We start from the raw sequence: 18,960 nt of genomic DNA on the forward strand, positions 1-18,960 counted from the left end.
TCTGCTGCGTTTTACCGCCTGGCCTCCTCGCCGATTCTGACCAGAAACTGGCGCACAGAGCTGGGATCGAACCCGCGCCCCTCTGCTCCAGTCTTAGTACTCTGTGAACTGTAACTACTGGGCCTGCCCTAATTGAATGACTTTGAATGAATGATATAAATAAAATTACTGCTGTAAATTAAAGCACTGTGAGAAAGTAGCGATGACACACTATAAAGAACATATTCCCCATATAGTTCAATATAGTCTCTACAACTACACTACTTGGAGAAGCAGAAAAGCGTTTCAGGAAATGCCGACAGCTTCCATGATGAATAAATAACATAATTAATACACGACAGAAAATAAATTGAGACACAAACAATATCTACCATCAGATTATGTAGCTTGGCACGATTATTTTTTATGTCAATTCTTGAACAAGTACTCTAAGTGAACAATGATGAAGAAATTAACTTGAATTTAAAGAATAGAGGCAAAAAGTTTGCATTTCGATAATTGCTTGTATCTTATGAAGAAACCGAGATTAAACTTAGGAAACTTTTTCCTAGTCTTACATCGAACGAATATTATAAGTGATGGAGACCATTTTGACTATAAAAAAAGAACAAGGAAAGTTACAAATATAAAGAGAATTAAATTACGACAATTCCCTCTCTCACCGTAAATAATAAGGAAAATTACAGATGATGTAAGTATTGCTCTAATTTCAGGCTAATATACAGAACTAACTTCAAATTTGGAGTTCATGTTTGTCAATAACGACCAGTTCTGATATGAAGAGACTGTGTATAAATAGCTTCGTATATAATTAGATCATGATCGGTTTATATATGCAAGACTTCCGCGTGGAAAGCGTTCTAAAATTTGGCGCTTAGCGTGCTAGTCAAACAAGTGGTGGACAAAAAATTCTGGCAACGCTCTCAATAGCCTTTAAGTAAACACAAATTTCACTAGGATTTCAGTGAATAAATACTTTCGTTTTTAATTTAGAAAATATCAGGATATGGTTCGACAATTTTATGCGTGAAAACCTGCTATTAAAATTTGCCAAAAAAGTGTCGAAACGTTCATATATGTAGAGATGCGCTTCTGCAGATCCCAATTTATTTTGAAAAATATTGAGTCCTAGGCAAAACATAAATTCAACTGTGAAAGAGTATCCCCAGAAACGAGAAAACGACGTTTTTTGTTTGCCTTTTTCGTGGACTCTAAAATTTAACAGAAACTCTTCTAGATTTGTTTCCGATCAATTTTATCAGATATTGTTTTCAAGTTTAAAATGGCTATTTCCAAGTATTGATGAATGGTGAAATGAGACTAATAGAAAATAAATTTTCGGGGTTACATGTATATTTCATTCAGATAACATGAAGTACCTACTCGTAAACTCTCCCTGATGACGAGAAAACACAATTGAAATTTCTCCGTCCTTCATAACATTTTAAAATATGTAACGGTCAACAATCAGCAACTAATAATTTACCGATAATTCACGTATAAGTTTCAAAACAGCATACCAGTTTCGTGTAAGAGTTTAAAAATTCAATTTATACTGTAATCTTGAAGAAATGAGTTTAAACGTCGAAGCCGTGGCGTATGCCGCTGAAGAAACAGAATCTAGTCGGCATCCACCGTCGTTGTAGGCTCCCAAGATAGAGAAAATGAAGCATTGTTGAAGGCATTATTGCGTGCTTACCAAATTGAAATAAATTTCTAAATAGTTTCAGCAACTTGATCCGTAATATTCGCATCAATCCGAGCACCGTCGGTTACTTTTTTCAACAAGTGATTGTTGAGGGTTCTCTGCGCCCTATTGGAAATATTGGCCGGAAACGCAATGGCGCAGTGAATTGCGTACGGTTTGGTGAGTGGCGACCAATGAATCTTTTCATGTATGGAATAAAATAATACAAACGTGACAGTTAAAGGTTAGACAAAAATAGTGAAATTTTATATCGTAAACTGACAATCCTTGAATTTAGGCTTGGGGGTACGTGGGGAAAATTTATAGGTTTGAATCATTTTTCTTGAAATTCATCTAAGTGACTGGACATTATTGTGCTTGGATGGTAGAGAAATGTTTTCGTTAGTGCAATCTCTTGACTCATTGTGGGAACTGACAATTTTTCGTATATTATATTAGTTACATATTGATCCGTACTAAGCTGGCTCAATAGAGTGTATGTTTAGCAACAGCGTGGTGGTTTTTTAATGAAAGTTTGTTGATAACTTTAAAAATGTATGGAAATCATTGCAAGAGTTCTGACGGCCGGGTATTGTCGTACACATGCATGCGCTACAGTCAACATAGCAACAGCCATGCCATTTTATAGCCAAATTAAAATACGTATTTATTATTCGTAAGTCAGTCGAGAACAAATGGGCCTAAATATCGAGCTTGTCATTGCACAAATTAGTGATGTTCCATAGTTAGCAACTTGCAGCTTCAGCCATCTTCACCACCTTACGTCACGCTTTCGTCATCAGCCTAAATCGCGTAAGGCTACCAATGCAGTATTCATGATGGATACTGCTATGATGATATGATCATGATGGATAGAAATTTAGATTTGTGATGAACATCCATTATAACTATTCAGCCTAGGAAAATTGCTGTAGCTAAAATGTACACCAATCTTCTCCCGGATTTCTTGCTACTCAATTTGTTTCATTAGAGATGTGAAGCTAATCGCTCCGGAATTTGACGGGATATCGCAAGTAAACCGGATTAGGAAAGTTCAACGTTTTATTGTCAAGGTTACTTTCTGGAGTTAGTATAGGATGCTCTCGAAGGGATAGTTGTTGGTCAGTGCGTTTTGATACACGGCGAAGATAACATTACTATAGAGATTGGCCAGAGGTTCGGCTAGAAAGTTAAATTGATAATTGAATTTTCTTTTAGTATTACAGTACCGTGCTTCTTCGATACTATACAATATACTTGAAGCTTTCATGTCGTATACTGCATTGTGTTTGAATTCTTTTCCAATGTCAACTCAAATATGAAAAGTAATTTGAGTTTTGCCTGTGTCAAATCTGAGCATAAATATATATTTGAATATATATTATATTTAATTGAGTTCATTTTCTTATTCTGTAATATAATTTAATTAAAGAGCTCGAATTGATGGTGCTAGCAGCCTGTTTGATGCCCCACGCCCCATAAGCGATTTGCTGGGCTGCTATTGGTCGCTGTCGCGAATCAATACAACAAATCTCGTCCAAATATTTAAAGCATGCAATTAATCCACTAAAATATAGCACTTTATAATCGCTCCAAAAGATTAATATTATACAATAGTAATATTATTATACAATAGATTAATATTATACATAGACACCTAATAAATTAATATTATTTAATTGTAACCTCGACATTTATAAGTAACCTAAGGTCAACTTGATTCTGTGATTTTAATTGTGATTTTTTTTGCACCTCAGATCTCTAAGTAAAGATATAAAAACAATGGAAAAGTTAATTATCTCTATTCTCGCCGTGCAACTATGCACAACTTCATTTTTATCTTTAGCTCGTCCAATCCGGACTGTTCCTCACAACTCTCCGTCGTTATCGTCTACGAATGTTGCGATGAACCTACCATCTGTTGAGTCCGATGATGTCAAGGTTTCATTCGACGCTCTTGAAGCGACCGGCACAAGTAAAGATACTATTCGATATGAGCCTTCATGGGATGGTAGTGATGCCGCATCTAAAGCAGTTGCCGACATTGAATCCGCTCTCAGCGAGGCAGGTGATTCTAGCTCTCTGCTGGAAGAAGGAACTAGTGCTGGTGGTGGTGGCGGGTCACTTCTTCCTGAACACTCGTACCCGAGTTTGGTGCGCGAAGAAAGGATCGTCGAGGTAGAAGAACCTCACGGTCTTCTTTCTACGCTTGCCTATTACCAAGACAATGTTGAACCTGACGTCTATGATTCAGTTTCTGATGCGGAGACCAAGTTGCCTTCAACACGAGGGTCTTTCCGCCAATGGAATTATTTCACAGACTTATTAATCCGGACAATGCTGGAAAGCGAAGACAACGTCAAGGAGTCGATCAAGTGCATACTAAGGCTGCCATGTAATCTGCCCCGAACTTTCCGGACGCTATTGGAAGGTAAAACTTTTAGTTTAATTTTATATTGCTTGCTGGTACGTGGTCAATCATGTTTCGTATATATGTGACTTATTGAAATTTGCATTTTTTTTAAGTTTCCATTAGTTTTTAAGAGGTTCCGGCACGTCCATTGAGTGAAATATTGACTAATTATTTTTTATGCTCCTTCAAGTCCTCTGCGAAGGTATCAAACGCTCATGGCTATGGAGTGAATTACTTCAGTTCGAATCTGTTGTAAAACTTGTATTACTTGTACAATGTACAGGGCCTTACCAAGTAACGATATAATAAAATTAAGAAAATAGAAAAACTTTGCTGCTTTATAAACACATTAAAATGTCCACTACTTTAACTACGCCTCTTCGTTTATCATCTGAAACGACAGCTTCTGACATGCATTACACGTATATTATTGCATTCAATCATTGCACGAAAGATGTTTTGATATATTAATGCATTCAATCATTACACAAAAGATGTATTGTTATATTAATCAGTGCATTCAATCATTACACGAAAGATGTATTGTAATTTTAGTGCATTCATTCATTTCGATGTATATTGTGAGGAAATTCCTGTACTGAAAATGTTTCCTATAACTTGATCCCACTTGCTTCATGTCGAGTTTGTGGACTGAATTTTCATGCAAGTATCTTTGTCAGTGAACATGACTGCACTATTGAAATTATTACTTGTGTTTTCTCATGTCCAGCTGAAGGCATGAACGTGTTGCTGTACGGCAAGTGCAGCCCGGGCACATGTTCAGAGCAGACTGAAGAGACGGCCAACATTTTCCGCCACGTGGTAGAGGAGAAGCACCCGCTGCTCTACGCCGAGACCGTAACCTTCCTGAAGGAAATCGAGAAACTTGGCGGCATTGAGGCTTTTCTTCAGAAGAACGGAATGACAGCCGTATAATTTTTAATAGATTTCATTAAAGATTGTTCTTGATTTAACAGTGGAAATATTTTAGGTTAGGTTAGGTGTGAAGGCGATCAAGAACTGGTAGGTTTTCAGTAAACGTCCATTGAGGATGAAGGGCAGCACTTCTTCGGGATTAATAACTAATGTAATAGTGAAAGTTTTCTCTGAGTTTTACTTTGAACAAAACAATTGTCAGTGAACATTCAAAATTTCCTAGATTAAATGCACGATAAAATAAATTTCTATGGATTTGAGGTTTCGAACTTCTTAAATAGTATTAGCAGCAATTGAATTTTCGATTATAGAAAAATTTTTTTTTTCGAGTATTCTTTATTTGGTGTTGGTTCTAATGCGACTTAGACTTATGTGCGTTTAATTAAATAAACTTGTGCATGTAAGATAACTTGATCCAATATTTAGAGAAATCCTCTTTGTTTTTCTTTTTGTGAAAATTTTCTTGAATTAATAATTAACACCGTAAAGCATATTATTTTTCGAATCCATTTCTTCTCACTGCGCGGCGACGATGCTTTATTTGAGGTTCAACGATATCTCGTATAAACCGATTAGATAAAATTATGTATCGAAGATATGATAAAATTATGGTCAAGCCATATCAATTAATCGTCGGACTCTAAAATTTGATTGCATTCTGTTTAACCTGATAAAAAGGATTAATATGTTTGGAATTTTCTAATACTTTCGCAACTAAGCAAGTTTGATCGTCACTTATTGTATTTATGGAAAGAGGGGAGCGCAGAGACCGCGACGAAACAAGTGGTTGAAGTGACAGACGAGGGAGAAGTAGGAATTTCGTTGTGCAAAAACCAGTTCCCAGTTGAAATTACACTATCATCAAATCCGGATTTGGAGAATTAAGGTTGCTGGAGGTCCTACTGCAACCAAGCTACATGTGTTCCCGGCAGAGAGGGCTGGTTGAGGCAAAGGTATCCATTGCTGGGTTGCAGGAAAGTGAGGATCCATCTCCTCATAAATTGAGCTAATTGGCTGAACTGAAATTATCTAATTAATTGCGCATCGGAAAAAGACTGAAATAGATAAGAATTGCTGTGAATTGCGTGCCAATTGCGGCGCTGTGCAGGGAAGAATTTCAACTTTGAATTTCAATAGTAGCAAAAAAATCGGAGTAAAAATAGGAACCGTCGAAAATATATATAATATAAATATTTTTTTTGAAGAAAGTCATGGTTTTGAGGAGGTACTTTTATTCATTACTCAACAGATAAATTAACATTCCAAGCGATATCTTCCTGTCTGAAAACTAATCAGTGCCTCACGTCAATGACATTACCAGACCTCGTTTAACCCTAAAATTACTGACAAGTGTGGGCATGTCTCTACCATCACTGACCGCCAAGTTAAAGATAATGTATCTATCACAAATATGTAAATGCTGTGAGTTTACTTCTCTCGATAATAATTATCTGTACATTAAATTTTGAACCCCAATCAGTTCAGTTGTGGCGTGAGTAACTCGCCACAACGGTTAATAAAATTTTCCAAATATTCATGCCAGATCAGTGGAGAAGATATCACTGTAAAATAACCTTGTTCTATATTTTGCGTTCGTTACATATAAATACACATACATTTATTGATGCGCATTTACCCTGCTCATTCAGATTGCATAATAAATCACAAATAAAAAAATACACAGTTTACCCACAAACGCTAAGACGAATAAAATTTTCTGTTTCTGATCGCAATGCACAGAAAATTGAGCATGTGTTTAGGTAATGGATGAGATCTCGTAGGAAAAAATAAACGTCGAAATATTGCTGGAGAATTGAATAGATATTCATGGTAGAGGTTCATATGAATAATATATATGTTGGACAAATATTGTTTTCATTGGATGGCATCGTATGTTCTCAATTTCAAAAGCTGTACATTTATTCAATAAATATATTAAATAAAACTATTTGGCTTCTTTGGTTGGCCTTACGAAGTTTGTAGGGTACAGGTGATGGTTGCCATCACTACTGCCAGAGGCAAGATTGTTCTGGACAACTGATTCACCTTGAATGCCGTCGATTGATTCAGAAAATTTGAGTAATGCCTGAGAGCTGACACTGAAAAGAATAATCTATGTTTCATTTTCTAAAAAATTTAAATTAAATAAGAAAATCTTCTTCGATTCAGTAATCGCTCGGCCATTTTGAGGATGCCGATGTACCAAAGTTCTTCATGATTGAATTATAATGTAGTCGAGAATTGTTTTTCAAATAATCAACTCTAAGTACTGAATCATTATTTTAAATAATTGATCGCAATTGCATTCAAGCATAATATTACCGATAAAGCATATCCACCAAATGCATGCATACTGAAAGTCTGAAATCTCTACATGGTTCGCAAAATGTTCCAACTAATATTTCGTTGTCTCAAGTTTAACAACATAATTCATCCATACTTGCGTCTACCGTACAGATAAATTAATGCGCAACTAAGTTTTTTTTGTCCCACTTCTAAGCTGGAGGCATGCGCGCGTCTTCTCAGCCAGGTGCATCGCTCAGCCAGCAGCGGCTTGACGCCGGCACGCTCTGAGCAGCGCAGGTAGAAAGAAGGCCTTCACAACAACGGCTTTAGTAGGACTTTTTGTCGAACATTTGAAAAAAAACATGGATCGGTTACAGGGAATACAGAGCACATGCGTAAAAATTGGATTCAGTGTCGCAATATTTATTCGAGCTGAAATAAACGGGTGCAAAATAAAATGTCACACATTATTATCTTCTAATGCATATGATCCTGAAGATATAAAATGGAATGGAAATTTCTTTAAATAGTAAAGTAACAATGCATTGGCAAATTTCAATGGCTGCCTATCGCAGATGCCGACAGATTAAAGTTTTCGTTTACCTATATCACTGTGGTCCGTGACCACGAAAATGATGCAGAATAAAAAAATAAGTTCCTTGATAACAAAGTTTAGTTTGTACCACATTAAGAAATTCTTCAGAAACACCGTTTTAAATTTGATTTAAAAATTCCGTTACCGAAAAATTTGCAAGTTGCATTATCATGAATGTCATAAAAAATGCATTAATAGAAGAAACAGTGGTAAGTAAAGACGCACGAATTAGATTTATTTCATATGTGCAATAGAAGACATCAAATGTACTGAGTTTTCAGATGGTTTGAATCGATTAATAAGAATGGAAATATCTCAGTCAACGCATGGTAACAGACTTGATATAGATCTGTCCTTGAGGAGGCTCCAGTGTCCATTTGTCTAGCTTAGGCCTAAGGAGCAATCTTCCTTCACCTACCTGAGAAGATCATGCATATCCAATGAAAAAAGAACAAACTAAACAAATATTAAATTCTAATGTATTGAAGAAAAATGAAACCAAAAGAAGTTTTATGTCCTCAATTAAGTTATACTTGTCTTGATAAGGTTGAATTTGCGTACACTTAGGACCATCTATTTTTGAACGGACTGTTTGCGAACGACTGAATGGGACTGATTTATTTGATTTTATTGAAAATAAACTGAATGCCCAAAGCAGCTTATGCGAAATCAAGGTATTTAAATCATATGCGCAATTTTCATTGCTCATAAAAGGTTTTTGCACTAACGATATTTATATTTTTTGACAGAAGAGGGCTCAGTTTCATTTTGGCATATGCTTATAATTTAAGCGTTATCATGATGGGTTACCTGGGTTCATTTAGTGATGGAACCAGAAATCCTGACTTGTTTAATGGTTTAATGCCTATTTACACATTTTTTCTATTTTTTCTTAGACTGCCTGAAGCAATCGCAATCCTTCTATAAATGAAGGTTAGTACTTGGCTTGGGCGCAGATAAGAAGGGTCTCTCAACGCTAAAACATCGCTTCTTAGAAGAATGCTTTGAAAGGGGATGACATTCAACTGTAAAAACATAAATGCAAGACTGTAGTGAGGAAAAGTGAGCACAATCATTTTATACCTTATTGATTCATTTTTCGGTTTACGTTGTGACCAAAGTCAACAGAGACGGGCGGAACAGCATACTACGATGGTGCTCCAGCCGCGTTGCGACTCCAGTAACAACTCAGCTGATCTTCAAGTGGGATCGACTTGCCTCTGCTTGGGCAAAGACGTAAGAAAGAAACGTATAATTCCGCCAAGAACAAAGAAGTTCAACGGCCTCCTTAACGTTTCTCCTCAAACGAAAATATTAAGCAGAATGCCGAACATAAAAATATTTTCAGGATCTTCTCACAAAGATCTGGCACAGAGAATTGTGGACAGACTGGGCATTGATCTTGGCAAAGTGGTCGCCAAGAAGTTTTCCAACTTAGAAACCAGGTGAGACCGTAAGGCGGTGCTGAGTCGAGTCTTTGTTTCAAATATTTTGTAAATAAAATATTCCATAGATTTTAATTGCTTTTGATCAGATAGGAAGTTGTTTATTATTATTATTATTATTTGTCCAGTTTAGATACCTAATTAGATGTACTAACTGATTATGAATGACCAAAAATTACTTGTCAAACCAGTTAATTGACATACAATAATTCACTTTTATTATTAATAGATTTATAAATTGTCCAATCTGGTACATGCAGCAAAATTGTCTTAAAAACTATTCTGCGTACAAATAGGATTAGGATGGAGATTGCCAAAGAAGAATTTCTAAGAATATGGATAGTTGATTTAGTAAAACTCTAAAAGTAAAAGGTGTGATTTTATATAACCCATAGCTTTGAACATTTGTCACTTGTCAGTAAGGAAATGGCATGCTATATAATAGTATTAACTATTAAGTGAGTCTGGACATGTAAATTTTGGACAGGCAGGACAGCCAGGACAGGGAAGATAGATTGCACTTGTCCTAAGTTGTAGATCCATAAAGGTCATAAATATTTGATGTAATTAAGTAAATGAAACTTTAATTTTCATTTTAAAAATTTTAATTGTCACAATTAATAATAAACTGGAAAGATGGTGAAGGTTTTGCTATTGTTATTGTTAATTAGATAATAGATACTTTAATATAGGTAAGTAACTTGCTCACATAGAATATGCCAGTTGTCAACCCTTGAACAGTAAATGGCTAACAATTGCATTAAAATTTCTAATGATGCTAAATTCCTGATTCCTAACAAAAGCTTAATCAAAAAAGCATCTATTTAATTTGGTTGTCAAGTAAATTAAGTAAATTATTCATTCACAAAATTGTATCACATGCTACAAGAATGTTTTATAATTGCCATTCCTTTTTCCAGTGTTGAGATTGGAGAGAGTGTGCGTGGTGAAGATGTATACATTGTACAATCTGGCTGTGGAGAGATCAATGACAATCTCATGGAGATGCTCATTATGATCAATGCCTGCAAGATTGCATCTGCTGCTCGAGTTACTGCAGTCATTCCATGTTTTCCATATGCTCGTCAGGACAAGAAAGACAAGGTAAATATGTTAATAAATAATTGTAAGCACATTGTGTTTAACAAATAGACAGAATTAGGATGATTTTGTTTAAATTTCAAACTAATCTGATGTTCTCAAGTTGAACTTTGCTATTGTTATATTGATTTTGCTTGATGTTTAGTTGTGTTTTGAAGTGAATGTAGTCTGATAAGTTGTTAATATATTTGTAATTGCTTAGATATTTTTGTCCTATGTACTAATGTTGCTTAATCCAATGGCAGTCTTTGGAGTTTAGTTGTAACCTGACCTGCACATTTCATCAAAAAATTTTGGATTTCATAGTAATATTATGGTTTTACCAGTTGTCCTGATTTTGCACTTCTTTTTGTTCACAATTTCTTGATAATTTCATATCATAATTGCATGAAAGCACATCTTTATTTCTGTTAGAGATTTTTTTTACTAATATTTCTAGCTTTTATGTTTTGTGATAAATTTTCATTTTATTTTCATGGTGATATGCTAATCTTAGCTCTAATTTTTTCTTAACTGGTTGTCCACAATGCTTGCTTGTCGTTCTAGGTCGCGGTGAGTGACTGTATCATAGATAGCTAAGGATTTGGTGAGTTTTTGCTGTATCACGTTCAAGAGTGGGGCTCATCACACTATTTGCACCATACTTTCATAGGACCTTCCATGACCACCAAGTCTCAATGTAGTGCACTAATAAGTGATATATACTTTTTTTGAAGCCAGTAAATATTATGATTGTATTATCAATACCCAGTTGTTTGCTCCAGAAATTTGTATTCATCAATAAAATGCACATCCTTAAAATGCATATCAGAGATAGGTAGCATCATTTAATGTGAGATGTCCATTCAAGGTTTCTTCAAAAAGGTAACAATAAATCACCATCTTTTCTTTATAGAGATCAGAATGGGGAAAAGCCTGATGACTCTGTAAATGAACAGCTAGGTATACAAAGTTAACCCAAATTTTATATCTTTGGACTTTGGTGCTATTATATGGAACTAAACTTTTAATATCTTGAGATAGTCCAGCATCTCAACTATTTTTTCTCTCACCCTGAGAACGGGATTAAGTTTAAACTCCCCATCTCTTCAGAAACTATGCCCTGTACACCAGTCACTGTTTCTAATTCTTAATTTCTCTTGCAAAGATTTTACATAAAATTTTAAATGACTTTTCTGTGAGAATCTCGTTAATTTTTAGGCATGTATCACAGCAATGTGGTGAAAAATGTTTAATCCTGATCTAGCTCTTCTATTGCCATGAAAGTTCATGATATAATTCTAAGCCTACTCATGTTTATATTTGTATACCCAAGTTATAAGTTGACTTGCAGGAAGCAATTTGGACAGTTTGGTTGACAGGCTTTATAAATAAATATGTACTTATATTGGTATATATTACTGGCATATATATGAACCATTTTGTGCTGGTGTGTTTTAATGTTTGAGCATTGAAATGTTTTTCTGTGAAGCTAACTTAGTTAGGCTTAGCATTCTTTGCTTCAATTATTCATATCATTTGTCTTTCTGGTCTCTTCTTGATCATGATCAATATTTGTATTGCACAATGTTGATATTTCACTCTCTTCAAATCATTTTAATTCTCACCATGTACACACTTTTTCTTAGACTATATATTGGTTTCTAGAGGTGGCTTACATCTAGCTATCTAGATTATTCTCATCTGGAGTCATACTGAATAACACTAGCATTGATCAAGTTTTCTAATTAGTATGTTGTTTTTGTGAGCAAATGTTTTCTCAAACAAGGGAGTCCCTGGTTTCAGTAATATATTTGATGGGCAAGGAATAACTTAAATTAATTTCGGCTGGGTTTTCCAATCCATCTATATGTCAGCCATTAACTATTTGTGTACGGTGTCAGCTACAAAGTGTGGATGGGTATTGGGGTCCTAAGTAGGGGTTTATTTTCTATGCATCCATCAGTCTCGAGCGCCGATCTCCGCAAAGCTTGTAGCCAACATGCTCTCCGTGGCGGGCGCTGACCACATCATCACCATGGATTTGCATGCTTCACAAATCCAGGGCTTCTTTGACATTCCTGTGGACAACCTCTACGCTGAGCCTGCTGTTCTCAAATGGATCAAGGAGAACATCTCTGACTGGAAAAACAGCATCATTGTCTCGCCTGATGCTGGTGGTGCTAAAAGGTCTCTTTTTTTTCTAATTTATTCTCTGTGGTCTGAATATGAATTTTATAATTGTAAGAAAAGTGCCTGTTGATTTTTTTTCCAATTTTATTTATTAATTGGCAAATCTGTTTTATTTTGCTGAATGAGGAAATTTGAACCCTTACTTATTCTGTGTACCAATTTGTTGCATTATAATAAAGTTTATTCAAATTGATATTGTACATCATGTTTAATGGCCAAAGTCATGTACCGGTATCTGTCTCTCTAGTGCATCATATCATGATTCATTAAACTTCAAATATTAGCCTGTCGTAACATCGCACTTTAATTTGAAAAGAAATCATATTCTAGTCCCACATTTCAATTCCTGAGCCGATTGAGGTTGTTTTGGTTATTCATTTGCTAAATATCTGGTCTGAGATTTCTTTTTTTTTTTCAGAGTGACCTCCATAGCCGACCGCCTGAATGTAGAGTTTGCACTCATCCACAAGGAGCGCAAGAAAGTTAATGAGGTGGCCTCCATGGTGCTGGTGGGCGACGTGAAGGACAAGATTGCCATATTGGTGGACGACATGGCCGACACATGCGGCACCATCTGCCATGCTGCTGACAAGCAAGTTTTTGATACTTTGATAGTTTCTTTGAGCTTGAGGAATTTAGTGAAATAGTACTCTGAAATGCTAAATTTTGGTTTGCTTTTAAAATATATCCAAATATACTTAAGATTATTTGTAGATGTTAGGTGTTCAATATTTCAATTGTGAATATATCATTGAATTTGTACTAATCAGGTGCTGGTTATCTTATTGTTAATTGAAACTTGGTCAGGCTGCTGGCAGCAGGTGCGATGAAGGTGTACGCCATCTTGACGCACGGCATCTTCTCGGGACCCGCCGTGTCCCGTATAAACAACGCCTGCTTCGATGCCGTCGTTGTCACCAACACCATCCCGCAGGTATTGCCCCCTTCACTGTACCCGCCTTTCCCACGCACTTCCCCCTACCCGCCCTCCTCTCACAAAACTTCGTTCCCAGCGACCATTAAGATTCATTTTGCCTCATGTGGTGGCCACGACGATGTTTCATTGTTGTATCTGCAATTTAATGAAATTATTGCAGCTTTCAATGTGTCATTGATTGATAACTTTCTCAAGATATCCTTCCACTGTACCTACCTGACACTGTTTTAATAGAATTCCTGCAACATTATATGAATGAATTGTTTTAGATTCGAACAGTAAAATATGTTTTAAATTTACCTAAAACTTTGTACACTTGCATCATATCCCAGCTTCTAATACTTCAATTCATGTTGTTCAGAATCTGACCAGATATATGAAGCGTGACCAGATCAACTCATAACCTTAGTGCCATATACCTAGTAGTTTTTTCGGACGTAGCAGTCCCAGGCCATGCTAGAGCGTCGCCTCAGTATTCCGCCACCCTCAGCCTCGGCAGCCACTAATTTCTTGTATGTAACAGGACGAACACATGAAAGAGTCCGGCAAGATCCAGCTCATCGACATCTCCAACATCCTGGCCGAGGCCATCAGACGAACACACAATGGAGAGAGCGTCTCCTTCCTATTCAATTCTGTGCCCTTATAGTGTGAGTTGTGCTGCTGCTCTGTGCCCTTATAGTGTGAGTTGTGCTGCTGCTCTGTGCCCTTATAGTGTGAGTTGTGCTGCTGCTCTGTGCCCTTATAGTGTGAGTTGTGCTGCTGCTCTGTGCCCTTATAGTGTGAGTTGTGCTGCTGCTCTGTGCACTTATAGTGTGAGTTGTGCTGCTGCTCTGTGCCCTTATAGTGTGAGTTGTGCTGCTGCCCTGTGTCCTTATAGTGTGAATTGTGCTGCTGCCCCGTGTCCTTATAGTGTGAATTGTGCTGCTGCTCTGTGCACTTATAGTGCAGTTTCTCTCTCTCAAAGCTAGTCTCGCACATGGCAAGCTTCGGAAAAGTGTATTACATTTGACAATTTTTGCAGGTCTGAAGCACGGAGTTTTCTTCAAGCGGCAACGCGAGGCATGCGCCACACTCGAGAAATATTCTGAGCCTTCCCTAAGATCTTATAGTTTGTTTTAAGAATTTTATCGTTCTCAGTAGGGGAAGCTGGACGAAACATTGCCATTAAACGGGAATATTTCTCATTTACCTCTAATAGGTTTCATTTGGTATTACTGAACTTAATCGACTGTCCCTATTTCCGTATTATATTTGGAAACCCATTTGCTCTATGTATGAATAGAATTTCCTTTTATAACATAATGAAAACAGTTGAATGATTCGCTAAAATTGGAAGAGTGAAAGACAATCACTGGCTTGCCTTGTTCAGCAATCGGTAATGACGTGAGATTGAGACTTCATTCTTACGAATCAAGGTTATCGTATCAGACGCAGGACAATTTTTGGGTTGCGTTCAATTATACTGTAACAACATTGATTCTGAAAAGAGCATTCTGTGAGACTTTTCAGTTTTCACGGCATTGAATGACATAAGCTTATATGCATTATTGTTTCATAGATCAGTGCGCTGATGATATAGTATTGGCAGGGTCCTATGACGAGCGATGTAAACTAGTACGCTTTTGAAATGCCGCCGCAATGTTCCGATGATGTTGAGTCCAGATGCTGATACGGACAATAACATGGAGAGGGTGTCACTTCTCCACGGAGTCTGGACTGAATAGAGATGTTAGTGATGGAGCGTTAAATGGTACTGGTGTTGTAGGAGTAAGATTGTATTTGTAATTCCTGTAACGCTGAAAAGGCGCTTATATGTAATGTTCTCTTTTGGAATTTTCAGTGATTGTTGCTGGTGCATAAAGGGATGTTGTTTTTATTGCTTGGTTGTATGTGCTGGCATAGTTTGTATGGTAGAATGCATTATACTTGTTATGCTGTGGACCGCATACAGATCAAATACAATTCACTCGGCATTTTTGGGAATTATTGTGTCTTTTGACGTTCCTCTCAGATAGCGTCAGGCTGTATAATTTAGAAACTCTCTATGATTTTGTACAGCAGGTTGTTAGATTTATTTTGTGTCTCGCACTAAATCTTGCCCAGTATGATAGGAGAACAATCGTACAGCATAATTGGTTATGAAGAGCTGGATAAGATCTGTCCCGGTCTAACTTGATTTAAGGGAGCTGGTTAAGAGATCAGTCCGAAGCAATAATTTACTTGGTCTGATTAGGTGTCACGTACTTTATTTTCATAAGATTTTTGTAAGATCAGACACCAATTCCATTTTACTTCTTATGTAGCTAGGTGAAAGATTTTCCACGTGAGACGCATCAATGTTTATGCGACCTGTCGGTTGTTTGACTTCATTTGTTATACTGTATGTGATGGCCGTCACAATTTTAATATATTTAAAAGTGCTGGGAGCAGTCACTCACGGTGGCTTTGCTGGATCACAGCCATTCCGGCTAAATGTACTTTATTGCAGAAGATAATTCATGATGTTCTAGACGATAAAACATGTCTGTGACCAATTCTTGGCACTTGCCGTGAAAGACGAGAATTGTTTAAAGCCCTGCAAGGCTGAAAGAAGTAAGTTCACGTCATCATGAGAACGTTTTAATGCTGATGGCGGGGCGGCACTGAAGTAAATTAATTCATAAGTCAGTTTATATCATGTGGTTATAGTTGTTATTGAATTGAAAAATCCGTCCTTTGCACTGCTTAATTGTCGATTTGATCACGAGTTTTATCAATTGACCAGAAATACAACCGCCTACTTTTGGGAGACATTTTGTTGTTTAATTCAGCTAATTTAAAAATTCTTGGAAAAAATATTCCTTCAAAAATTGAATTAGTCCTTGATTTCATTCGTTTAAGCGGGATTTTTTTGTTTCTGTACTGGATGAGTTTCGCCGGCCGAAATTGCTGGTATTGGAACGTAGTTAAATTTATGCTAGATACCCCTCAGGGGGGACTTTTGACGTCTGTCTGAGCTCGTCAGAAGTCCTATGGGATTTTGCGCTCCTAGGGGGATTGTTCCTGAGCGACCCACCGCTGAGCTCGCGGTGTCCGACTGCAGGTCTCAGTTGTGGGGTTAAGTTATTATGTAGGTAGGATTCCTTACATTTCCCTTCTCTGTCTCTCTCGTGCGGGCGGCCGACGTCCCGTGTAAGCGACCTCATGTTCGGATGTCTTCGTTTCTGTTGCTTTTCACCTGTCCCTCCTTGTCACTTCGTCTCTTTGAGATGCTAACGCTGCTTCTTTCGCGCCAGCTTCAGCGGGCTGGACATCTGCGGCCTTCCGCCCATTGTGGGTGATGATTAACTTGAGACTTCAAATAATTTAGATCTTCTGCCTCGGTGGCGATGTTATCTTTTGACCTCCGGTGCGAAATAGCTTGATAGCTGAAGCGCCAACAAACCATTCTACTACTACTACTATACACACACTATATTATTATGACCGCTGTGGTGCATTGAACGCCCAATTCCTCAAGAATGATGTTGAAGTTTTATTACGTGCCTGTAAAGCTTGAAATATGAATATATTAGCAAACGTTTGGAAATTAGTGAATATCTAGTAGGTCGGCCACGGTATGATAATTAAATAACGTATATGCTGAAACTGCAACCTGTATAGTGGATACTGATCACAAGTGTATACCGGTGTTAAAACCTTGTAAACAGTATGATAATATTTGTATTGAGGAGTAATGATTTCCGACTGAGGTATTATGATGTGAGTTCTATCATGATTTCCTGTTATTTCAATTTCCGTTTTTGTGAAGACTTCAAGCGGATGCAGGCTGTTCGCTCCTCTCTGTTGATGCTGTGGAATACGCTGACAAATTGCACAGCCGAATTAAGGTGCATTTTCTTGTATCATTTGGCTGTTTAATTGTTCTCATTATCAAAACATCTGCTATGTTGGCTGTGCATTTGGTCAGCTTATCCTGGCGAGGCTGCGGGCAGCGGGGGGACATTGTTGTACTTCATACATACCCGTAATTTCTATAAGTGGGTACTCTCTCTCGTACGTGTGAAGGATTCTGTAAGATTAAGGTCGTGTTCAATTTAGATTTATTACTTGATTTGAAGAAGGAACGATGTCCTGTCGGTGATCCGAGTAGAGTTCTTTGAATATTTACCTGGAAAAACCACTTGGCTTACTTGGGAAAAATGTTTCGAAATGTTAAGAACCACTTGTATGACTCTTCAAAAATTAATGAAAGTTTCAAGTTGAAGTGATTAAGCTGTGCGAGTTGGTGGGATCTGAGGCTGCCCTTGTTAAGACACTATAACTGACGTCTCAATTTCTTCTCCCAAAATTTCCTATTTGTTGACTTGGCCGATAGATTTCTTTGGTGGTCAGATTTCCTTCGAACAAGCATAAATTTTTGCTGTGTATCCTTTAGAAAATTGCTGTTCGCGTCGTAAGCGTGCTTTTACTCTGTTTTCATCAGCGTCTTTACAGTCAATATTTTACTGCAAAAATTTTCTTATGGGCATTGCTTGGTATATTCATGCAGTTGCCCTGCACCACGTCGTCGCTAATTGTTAATAATAAGTTATAAGTCGCCTTATAACTTGAGTTAGCATCTGAGAACCGAGCCTCATTCACCGTATCATTCAACGTGTGCTCGCTGCAATGCACGCGGTGGTCTTCATAAAGCTTTCTTTTGTGACTCGTATTCTCTCACTAGCGAGTTTCTTTCTCCGTTTTTTTTTGGGATTGTGTTAAAAGATTTTCAATAGTTAGCCGTTAGTTGGTTAGTATGAACAGATTTACTTATCACCAGAAATTGTTAGATGCGCACTTCTGCCTTTCCTCGCCACCATTGGCGGATTGATGTAATTTTTCGCTCGTCAGTATTTTTTTACGATAAAATGTAAACTCGCATTTCTTTGTTTTTACATTCCTTTTCTTGGTGAACCTCTTATTTAGGAACTTTGAGCGTGTCTGCCTATACATTATGTGTGGAAATGATGATGGAATGGAAATGATGGATGATGAATGATGAATATCTGAATATTTTATGAATGAATATTTCCAATATGAATATTTACGAACGATGGAAAATGAATATCTGAAAACCATATAGAATAATTGAAGCCCACTTGCCTGAATGAATACTCAACCTTCGCTCAGCGTATTTATTTACGCAATTAATTCAAGTTTCCAAAGCACAGGACTCAAAATTGGTTGTTTTTAAGTGACTTTTTTTGAATATTTAGTTGGAAAAAAGGCAAGACCAAAACCACGTTCCACTGCCCATTGACGACCTCATAAACCTGACAACGAGAGGCCAGTGGACAGAATCTACAGTAATGAATTTCATATTTACTATGCAAAAATTATTTCTTCTAGAGTGGCTGCCGGCAT

The 18,960-nt window shown here is 37.0% G+C and overlaps 2 protein-coding genes across 3 annotated transcripts; both read left to right on the plus strand.

Annotated features, from left to right (window-relative positions):
• The first annotated feature begins 1,847 nt into the window (after positions 1-1,847).
• Positions 1,848-5,474, plus strand: LOC108669231. The gene is made up of 3 exons (XM_018156535.2): positions 1,848-1,867; positions 3,445-4,118; positions 4,831-5,474. The coding sequence occupies exons 2-3, from the start codon at positions 3,470-3,472 to the stop codon at positions 5,034-5,036; spliced, it is 855 nt and encodes a 284-aa protein (XP_018012024.1). The 5' UTR covers positions 1,848-1,867; positions 3,445-3,469; the 3' UTR covers positions 5,037-5,474.
• A 3,381-nt stretch (positions 5,475-8,855) lies between these two features.
• LOC108669234 (ribose-phosphate pyrophosphokinase 2) lies at positions 8,856-15,963 on the plus strand. Of its 2 annotated transcripts, XM_018156536.2 has the most exons (8): positions 8,856-9,362; positions 10,283-10,466; positions 11,010-11,015; positions 12,409-12,632; positions 13,054-13,227; positions 13,443-13,569; positions 14,096-14,222; positions 14,597-15,963. In XM_018156536.2, exons 1-7 carry the CDS (start codon positions 9,070-9,072, stop codon positions 14,219-14,221), a joined length of 1,134 nt encoding a protein of 377 aa, XP_018012025.1. In that variant the 5' UTR covers positions 8,856-9,069; the 3' UTR covers position 14,222; positions 14,597-15,963. The 2 variants fall into 2 exon arrangements, with proteins under 2 accessions (XP_018012025.1, XP_018012026.1); XM_018156537.2 differs by lacking the exon at positions 11,010-11,015.
• The last annotated feature ends 2,997 nt before the right edge of the window (positions 15,964-18,960 follow it).

This window comes from Hyalella azteca, unplaced genomic scaffold (genome assembly GCF_000764305.2).
Source record: "Hyalella azteca isolate HAZT.00-mixed unplaced genomic scaffold, Hazt_2.0.2 contig5430, whole genome shotgun sequence".
Classification (NCBI taxonomy): domain Eukaryota; kingdom Metazoa; phylum Arthropoda; class Malacostraca; order Amphipoda; family Hyalellidae; genus Hyalella; species Hyalella azteca.

What these genes read in the sequence shown, in the direction of transcription:
- LOC108669231 (XM_018156535.2), top strand. Translation starts at nt 3,470, where the DNA reads ATGGAAAAGTTAATTATCTCTATTCTCGCCGTGCAACTATGCACAACT. An exon ending in TTTCCGGACGCTATTGGAAG is followed by an intron (nt 4,119 to 4,830) that starts GTAAAACTTTTA and finishes TCTCATGTCCAG; the next exon opens with CTGAAGGCATGAACGTGTTG.
- LOC108669234 (XM_018156536.2), top strand. Translation starts at nt 9,070, where the DNA reads ATGGTGCTCCAGCCGCGTTGCGACTCCAGTAACAACTCAGCTGATCTT. An exon ending in TTTTCCAACTTAGAAACCAG is followed by an intron (nt 9,363 to 10,282) that starts GTGAGACCGTAA and finishes TCCTTTTTCCAG; the next exon opens with TGTTGAGATTGGAGAGAGTG. An exon ending in TCACCAACACCATCCCGCAG is followed by an intron (nt 13,570 to 14,095) that starts GTATTGCCCCCT and finishes TGTATGTAACAG; the next exon opens with GACGAACACATGAAAGAGTC.